Below are 10,000 nucleotides of genomic sequence, written 5' to 3'. Positions count from 1 at the left end.
TATAGCCATTTAAGTTAGCGATATTTTTTAACAGATAAAATTAAGTTACTTGGTTAGAATGAACGTTGGTGAAATTCAAATGTTCAAAAATAGTCCGTTGATGTTTGAATGTTTAAAAATAGTCCGTTGATGTTTGAATGTTTAAAAATAGTCCGTTGATGTTTGAATGTTTAAAAATAGTCCGTTGATGTTTGAATGTTTAAATATAGTCCGTTGATGTTTGAATGTTTAAAAATAGTCCGTTGATGTTTGAATGTTTAAAAAAATCCGTTGATGTTTGAATGTTGAAATATAGTCCAGCGATGTCTGCCAAAAGTTTCATATATAATGTTCTCTCTCTCTCACTCTCTCTCTCTCTCTCTATACTTCCATATAGCCAGAAATGTCATATACTATAATGATTTTTTCAATTGTATTTCCAGGCAGCAAAAATTGTCATATATTATCATGCGTTTTTTTTTTTTTTTTTACCTCTAGGTGGCCAAAATTTTCATATATAATAATACTTTTTTCTTTATTTCCATGTTGCCAAAATTGTCATATATAATAATACTTCTTTTTTTTTCACTTCCAGGTAGCCAAAAATTCGGTGGCGTTGATTTCGAAGGCACGATGTTTGTGGAAGTGGCGACGGATGACGACTACATAGGCTTCGTGTTTGGGTATTTGTTTTTGAGTCCTGTGTGTGTGTTTTATTCTAAGTCCTGTGTCTGTGTTTGATTTTATTTGTGAGTCCTGTGTGTCTGTTTTATTTAAAGTCCTGTGTCTCTGTTTAATTTTATTTGTGAGTCCTGTGCTTCTGTTTTATTTTGCTTAAGTCCTGTGTCTCTGTTTTATTTTTTTTGAGTCCTGTGTCTCTGTTTTATTCCTTACTGATTTTATTTTGCTTTATTAATTTATTCTGGGTCTCTGTGGGTGATTTGATTCTCCCAGTCCTTCATCTTCGCAACTTGTCAGCTCTGGAACCGTCTCTGTCTGTCTGTATTTCCCTCTGCCTATGATCTCCATGCTTTAAACGCATTGTGTGGGAATCTGGAAATGAACGAATTTGGCTCTGTTATTATTATTATTATTAGTAGTAGTAGTAGTAGTAATAACAGTAGTAGTAGTCGTGTTATTTATTATTATTATTATTATTATTATTATTATTATTATTATTATTATTATTATTATTATTATTATTATTATTATCATTATTATTCATTATTATTATTATTATCATTATTATTATTATTATTATTAGTAGTAGTAGTAGTAGTAGTAGTAGTAGTATCATTATTTTATTATTATTATTATTATTATTATTATTATTATTATTATTATCATCATCATTATCATCATCATTATTATTATTGGCTCCGTGTCCTTAGCGTTTTCTTATTGTTGCTCACGTTTTGTCCATACTTTCCTCCACTTCCTCCTTCTCTCCCTCCCTCCATCTCCTCCTCCCCTTCCCTCCCCCCTCCTCCCTCCCTCCCTCCCTCTGACATTCTATCTTATCATGCCTCTTCACCGTGTCTGGAGATGTTACCCAGCCATATCCAAAAAATAAATCGCTAAGGAAAAGGTGCAAAGGGATGTTAACCAGCCATATCCAAAAATAAATCGCTAAGGAAGAGGTGTTAGGAGCTTCCTTACCCTACGAGATTTACTTATTTTCATATATTCTTGCCTGGTAAGGACGCTCCCTAACACCTCTTCCTTAGCGATTTATTTATGGATATGGCTGGTTAATATCCTTTCGTATGCTATTTATGCAGAGTATGGCGATATTGGAAGGATTTATGTAACACAGAAGAGGACAATAGGGTGCAAGAAGCAAAATAAATCGCTCAGGAAAAGGTGTTAGGGAGAAAATAAATCGCTCAGGAAAATGTGTTAGGGAGAAAATGAATCGCTCAGGAAAAGGTGTTAGGGAGAAAATAAATCGCTCAGGAAAAGGTGTTAGGGAGAAAAATAAATCACTCAAGCAAATGTGTTAGGGAGAAAATAAATCGCTCAGGAAAAAGTGTTAGGGAGCAGGAAGAGTACATGGCATCAAAACAAGAGTATTTATCCACAAGAAAATTTTGTCTTCGTCAGGTGTATTTACCAGCAAGAGAAAAAAAAAATAGTAATACACAGGAAGAAGAAGAAAATCCAGCCTCATAGCCATCTTTTTTTTTTTTTTCTTGAGAGAGAGAGAGAGAGAGAGAGAGAGAGAGTCGCAGTGTATTCCAAAAACACCCTTCTGTCTCCAAACACTTGATTTCAAAGGATCGGATTTTGAATTTGGCGCGCTGTTATCTTGTTTACGTTTTTTCTTGGCGGGAACGATTTGAGCGCGCCTGACAGTTGGTTCCTTCTTCCTTGCGTTAAAAAAAAAAAAAAAAAAAGTATATATTTGTGTACAATTGCTGTATTTATTCCCAGGTACCAAGACAGCAGCCATTTTTATACAGTGATGTGGAAACGCACGCATCAAAAATACTGGGAAGACTCACCGTTCGTGGCCACTGCACAGGCTGGCGTGCACATGAAGGCGGTGGTGTCAGAAACAGGACCAGGCACATGGCTCAGGAACGCGTTGTGGCACACTGGCACCACACCAAACCAGGTAACACACACACACTGCAACACCAAACCAGGTAACACACACACTGCAACACCGAACCAGGTAACACACACATATTGCTATCACTGTACTACTGTTACAATGTTCCTATAGTTATAGTAACGTTGGTGTGGCAGGACTGATGGAACGACAGGCGGAACCCCCAACACCATACCACAGATGTCTGCTAATTCGATCTGTGGCATTATGCTACTTTGTTACTGAGTTGCTGTGGCCTTATGTTCCAGGTGACGCTTCTGTGGCAGGACCAAAGGAACATCGGATGGAAGCCCCGGACACCATACCGCTGGCGTCTGCTGCACCGACCCAAGATTGGACTCATTCGCCTGCGTCTGTATGAAGGAAACACTCTCTTTGTCGACTCGGGTAACATCTATGACAAGAAGCTGAGCGGCGGAGCATTGGGCGTTCTTTGTTTCTCCCAGCGACGGATTGTGTGGTCAGACCTCATCGCTCGCTGTGAGGGTAAGGATACACACACACACACACACACACACACACACACACACACACACCTCAGACAGACCTCATCTCTCGTCAAAATACTGATACCCTCCCATGCCACACCCAACTCTCCCTCTCCCTCCCTCTCCTGTGTAATAAATCTAAGTTCTCCTTATTGTGTTGATCTCTTTCAGATAAATGACTTTTTAATTTATTCTGGCTATCTCCAAACTATTTCATTCATCACACAACATTCAAAATGGAAGGATACTCTTTGTTTAACCTTAATCTACTTGGAGACTCTTCAAGGCTCAAGATAAATCTCTGACAGGGGCAAAAATATGTATTGATTTGGACTTAAATTGCATAATAGTAGTACGAGACAATACCACTTCACTGATTTGTAGTACTGGGTGTTGTGGATATTTGTTATTTTCTCTCTCCCCACAAAGTGCTGTCTCAACACTTAGTCCACCTCCTGAAATGTACTTCCTCGTCACTTCATCCTTCCTCTACACCCTCCTTCTTTCCCGATTGATGTTAAGCTTCACAACATTCTCATTGTTTTCCTCATTTGCCACCTGTAAAAAGAGTTCCTGTCAATGTGTTAAATGCACTGGTAACCTTGCCATATTTTAGCTGCCTTCCCTGTCAGATAGACGATACTATCCATTAACTGAGGGAGTTCCTGAAAATGTGTTCAATAGGTTCATAATCCTCACAATATTTTGAATGCTCTCCATATTAATGACGTTTTTATTTATTTATCTGTTTGACTGAAGGCGTTCCTGATAATATGATAAGTGAGCTATGTGAGCCTTAAAACATTTTGGGGTACTTTCTTCGTCAATTACACTTTCGTTTTCCATTCACAACACTCTTGACTGTGTGTTGAATGAGATGGTATACCTTGAAACATTTTTGTGGTTTCCTGGTCAGTTATGATTTGTTGTTAATTGACAGAAGACTTTCCTGACTGTGAATTAAATGAACTGGTAAACTTCCACGGTATAGTTCGCATTCACAACAATCCTGACAATGTTTTAAGTGAGATGGTGAGCAGTGAAAAAACTGGGCACTTTCTTACTTACGTTTTATATTTCCATTGACAGAAGACGTTCCTGATACTGTCTTTGACGAGCTGCCACGTATACTTCAGGACAAACTTCAGGCCAACATAACTTTAGCCGATGAACTCCAGGACCCAGAGAACACCACCAGCTCCTATGGTGAACATGGACGACCTTTTATCCCCGATGCTGCCATTGAGTCCGAGGATGCTGGTGTGAGTGGAAGGCCGATTAATTTCCCTGAAGATTCTGGTAGAGTGAATGATGCCAATCGTTACGTCGCACAGAGCCAGAATTTGCATACACAGCAGATGCCAGACACAGCAGGTGGTGATTTTAATGCACAAGTCGAACATCCACAGCAGACTTCCCAAATGCCAGATGGTGATTTTGCCTCAGATACATACACACAGCAGACATCGCATATAGCAGGTGATGATGATGATGATTTTAACCAGGAATTATATACACAACAGACATCGCAAATAACTGACGATGATGACTTCAATCCCGATGCATACACGCAACAGACATCGCAAATAACTGACGATGATGACTTCAATCCCGATGCATACACGCAACAGACATCACAAATAACTGACGATGATGACTTCAATCCCGATGCATACACGCAACAGACATCACAAATAACTGACGATGATGACTTCAGCCCAGACTCATACACACAACAGGCATCGCAAATAACTGATGATGATGACTTCCTTCCCGATGCATACACACAGCAGACTTCAGATGATGACGATGATGATGATGATGATAATTTTAACCCACATTCATACACACAGCAGACATCAGACATAGTGTACGACAACTTTATCGAGGAAGATGCCCAACAGATATCAGAGGAAGACTTCTCACCGGCAAATTACGCACAACAAAGTGACTATTATTACTAGCATCCGCAATGGAGTACCGAATCCTTTTTATGAAGATCATCAGAGTGACTTGTGAATATTATCTTAGTTCTTTGAGGCTGGGCATGCACTGAGGCTGGCCCGTATGTCACTGAGGTACATTTGACAATATTTCTGGTACAGCATCAATGTGTAGCAGAGGTGTAGCCTTTGGTACACTTGACAGCCTTGCATAATCGCATGTTTGTTGGCGGCACCGACATGAATGAACGGAAAGTGTCATACATTAGCTGAAGCGAAGTAACCGTAATGCATGAACATCTGAAATTGTAGCTAGACCTCCGCTTCACACAAACACTGTCCCAGGTTCATGTGTCACCAGCTGTATGTTTGATTCAAAAAGGATATTACATTTTGCACAGCAGTATTTGAGGTATAGTATCTGTGTGGAAACCATATTGCATTCCCTTTGCATATTCAAACAGTGGACGAAATATTTGGAATCGTTCTTCTCTTACTTTTCATTTCTTTATATGCCTGTTATTATTATTATTATTATTATTATTATTATTATTATTATTATTATTACCTCATGCAGAACTACAAATTTTAGGAAGAAAACTAAAATAACAACAACATTGAGAGTAAAACCATGAATCATATAAATAATTTGTCTTTCCCTTCTCTTTTTCATTTTTTTTCATTAGTAACACTGTACTAAGTAGGTCCTTCCTTCTACCTAGCCATTCTGTGTGCCTTGCGAGAGACAGATCAGTGAAATCATTATGAGGTGAGTCTGTAAGCCGGGAAGCTACTTACAACGCTGGGTGGTAACCATATAACCAACCCATACGTGTTCCCTACGTGTCAACAAGTGGGTTGGTGGAGGGTTAGTGCCCCTCCCCGTAAAACAACTAACTCAAAGACAAACGGCCACCCCTTACGGGAATACGGCGTCTGGCTAGAGATAGATCGAGAGAGAGAGAGATTTTGAGTGTGTTGTTTTATTATTATTATTATTATTCACTTTCTTCTCTTGTTAAGGACAGACGTAGACTAAAAACAGAAATATAATAACGTTTTTCTTAACCTTTCTTGTGAACAGAATTATTTGAGACAGGACTGCATACTGTGGCGATATGCCGTGATTAGCTCTCTCTCTCTCTCTCTCTCTCTCTCTCTCTCTCTCTCTCTCTCTCTTAGCCATTAATCCGCGTGCGTTGTGACCAAGACATGCAGTAATTCTCTCTCTCTCTCTCTCTCTCTCTCTCTCTCTCTCTCTCTCTCTCTCTCTCTCTCTCTCTCTCAAGCCCTTGTCTTACGCAGATATTTGACCTCCAGACACAAAATTAGCTTTCGCGAAATATAGTTACATGCAAAATCATATTTATGTATGAATTACAATTATGGGTGGAGAGAGAGAGAGAGAGAGAGAGAGAGAGAGAGAATCATCGTCAAAATTTTGGGGTCTGCCTCCCACTTGTCAGGTAAGGAAGTTCCCTAACACTTTTTCCTAAGCGATTTATTTTGTTTATTACACCTTACTGTCCTCTGCGTTACACAAATCCTTCCAATATCGCCATACTCTGCATAAAGCTCCCTAACACCTTTTCCTAAGTGATTTATTTTGTTTATTACACCTTACTGTCGTCTTCTGTGTTACATAAATCCTTCCAATATCGCCATACTCTGCATAAAGCTCCCTAACACCTTTTCCTAAGCGATTTATTTTGTTTATTGCACCTTACTGTCCTCTTCTGTGTTACATAAATCCTTCCAATATCGCCATACTCTGCATAAAGCTCCCTAACACCTTTTCCTAAGCGATTATTTTGTTTATTACACCTTACTGTCCTCTTCTGTGTTACATAAATCCTTCCAATATCGCCATACTCTGCATAAAGCTCCCTAACACCTTTTCCTAAGCGATTTATTTTGTTTATTACACCTTACTGTCCTCTTCTGTGTTACATAAATCCTTCCAATATCGCCATACTCTGCATAAAGCTCCCTAACACCTTTTCCTAAGCGATTTATTTTGTTTATTACACCTTACTGTCCTCTTCTGTGTTACATAAATCCTTCCAATATCGCCATACTCTGCATAAAGCTCCCTAACACTTTTCCTAAGCGATTTATTTTGTTTATTACACCTTACTGTCCTCTTCTGTGTTACATAAATCCTTCCAATATCGCCATACTCTGCCTAAAGCTCCCTAACACCTTTTCCTGAGCGATTTATTTTGTTTATTACACCTTACTGTCCTCTTCTGTGTTATATAAATCCTTCCAATATCGCCATACTCTGCCTAAAGCTCCCTAACACCTTTTCCTAAGCGATTTATTTAGTTTATTACACCTTACTGTCCTCTTCTGTGTTACATAAATCCTTCCAATATCGCCATACTCTGCATAAAGCTCCCTAACACCTTTTCCTAAGCGATTTATTTTGTTTATTACACCTTACTGTCCTCTTCTGTGTTACATAAATCCTTCCAATATCGCCATACTCTGCATAAAGCTCCCTAACACCTTTTCCTAAGCGATTTATTTTGTTTATTACACCTTTCTGTCCTCTTCTGTGTTACATAAATCCTTCCAATATCGCCATACTCTGCATAAAGCTCCCTAACACCTTTTCCTAAGCGATTTATTTAGTTTATTACACCTTACTGTCCTCTTCAGTGTTACATAAATCCTTCCAATATCGCCATACTCTGCATAAAGCTCCCTAACACCTTTTCCTAAGCGATTTATTTTGTTTATTACACCTTACTGTCCTCTTCTGTGTTACATAAATCCTTCCAGTATCGCCATACTCTGCATAAAGCTCCCTAACACCTTTTCCTAAGCGATTTATTTTGTTTATTACACCTTACTGTCCTCTTCTGTGTTACATAAATCCTTCCAGTATCGCCATACTCTGCATAAAGCTCCCTAACACCTTTTCCTAAGCGATTTATTTTGTTTATTGCACCTTACTGTCCTCTTCTGTGTTACATTAATCCTTCCAGTATCGCCATACTCTGCATAAAGCTCCCTAACACCTTTTCCTAAGCGATTTATTTTGTTTATTACACCTTACTGTCCTCTTCTGTGTTACATAAATCCTTCCAATATCGCCATACTCTGCATAAAGCTCCCTAACACCTTTTCCTAAGCGATTTATTTTGTTTATTACACCTTACTGTCCTCTTCTGTGTTACATAAATCCTTCCAATATCGCCATACTCTGCATAAAGCTCCCTAACACCTTTTCCTAAGCGATTTATTTAGTTTATTACACCTTACTGTCCTCTTCAGTGTTACATAAATCCTTCCAATATCGCCATACTCTGCATAAAGCTCCCTAACACCTTTTCCTAAGCGATTTATTTTGTTTATTACACCTTACTGTCCTCTTCTGTGTTACATAAATCCTTCCAGTATCGCCATACTCCGCATAAAGCTCCCTAACACCTTTTCCTAAGCGATTTATTTTGTTTATTACACCTTACTGTCCTCTTCTGTGTTACATAAATCCTTCCAGTATCGCCATACTCTGCATAAAGCTCCCTAACACCTTTTCCTAAGCGATTTATTTTGTTTATTACACCTTACTGTCCTCTTCTGTTACATAAATCCTTCCAATATCGCCATACTCTGCATAAAGCTCCCTAACACCTTTTCCTAAGCGATTTATTTTGTTTATTACACCTTACTGTCCTCTTCTGTGTTACATAAATCCTTCCAGTATCGCCATACTCTGCCTAAAGCTCCCTAACACCTTTTCCTAAGCGATTTATTTTGTTTATTACACCTTACTGTCCTCTTCTGTGTTACATAAATCCTTCCAATATCGCCATACTCTGCATAAAGCTCCCTAACACCTTTTCCTAAGCGATTTATTTTGTTTATTACACCTTACTGTCCTCTTCTGTGTTACATAAATCCTTCCAGTATCGCCATACTCTGCATAAAGCTCCCTAACACCTTTTCCTAAGCGATTTATTTTGTTTATTACACCTTACTGTCCTCTTCTGTGTTACATAAATCCTTCCAGTATCGCCATACTCTGCATAAAGCTCCCTAACACCTTTTCCTAAGCGATTTATTTTGTTTATTGCACCTTACTGTCCTCTTCTGTGTTACATTAATCCTTCCAGTATCGCCATACTCTGCATAAAGCTCCCTAACACCTTTTCCTAAGCGATTTATTTTGTTTATTACACCTTACTGTCCTCTTCTGTGTTACATAAATCCTTCCAATATCGCCATACTCTGCATAAAGCTCCCTAACACCTTTTCCTAAGCGATTTATTTTGTTTATTACACCTTACTGTCCTCTTCTGTGTTACATAAATCCTTCCAATATCGCCATACTCTGCATAAAGCTCCCTAACACCTTTTCCTAAGCGATTTATTTAGTTTATTACACCTTACTGTCCTCTTCAGTGTTACATAAATCCTTCCAATATCGCCATACTCTGCATAAAGCTCCCTAACACCTTTTCCTAAGCGATTTATTTTGTTTATTACACCTTACTGTCCTCTTCTGTGTTACATAAATCCTTCCAGTATCGCCATACTCTGCCTAAAGCTCCCTAACACCTTTTCCTAAGCGATTTATTTTGTTTATTACACCTTACTGTCCTCTTCTGTGTTACATAAATCCTTCCAATATCGCCATACTCTGCATAAAGCTCCCTAACACCTTTTCCTAAGCGATTTATTTTGTTTATTACACCTTACTGTCCTCTTCTGTGTTACATAAATCCTTCCAGTATCGCCATACTCTGCCTAAAGCTCCCTAACACCTTTTCCTAAGCGATTTATTTTGTTTATTACACCTTACTGTCCTCTTCTGTGTTACATAAATCCTTCCAGTATCGCCATACTCTGCATAAATAACATACAAAGGGATGTTAACCAGCCATATCCAAAAGTAAATCGTTTAATATTGTCTCTGCCATCTCCACTACTACCATCATCACTTCTACTATCATCACCACCACCAT

At 38.6% G+C, this 10,000-nt stretch overlaps 1 protein-coding gene across 1 annotated transcript in view; it reads left to right on the top strand.

Annotated features, from left to right (window-relative positions):
- Nucleotides 1-10,000, top strand: part of LOC145401592 (cartilage oligomeric matrix protein-like) — an 80,313-nt gene that overhangs the window by 22,833 nt on the left and 47,480 nt on the right. Inside the window, exons 8-11 of the mRNA XM_080273785.1 lie at nt 575-662; nt 2,413-2,596; nt 2,842-3,079; nt 4,171-4,560. Coding sequence (XP_080129911.1) covers nt 575-662; nt 2,413-2,596; nt 2,842-3,079; nt 4,171-4,560 — 900 coding nt within the window. The remainder of the gene's footprint in view (nt 1-574; nt 663-2,412; nt 2,597-2,841; nt 3,080-4,170; nt 4,561-10,000) is intronic.

This window comes from Coenobita brevimanus, chromosome 56, assembly GCF_032717465.1.
Source record: "Coenobita brevimanus isolate Jiangsu-jjx chromosome 56, ASM3271746v2, whole genome shotgun sequence".
In the NCBI taxonomy this organism is placed as follows: Eukaryota; Metazoa; Arthropoda; class Malacostraca; order Decapoda; family Coenobitidae; genus Coenobita; species Coenobita brevimanus.
The sequence above is the reverse complement of the archived record's forward strand: the minus strand, read 5'-3'. Positions and strand labels throughout refer to the sequence as shown.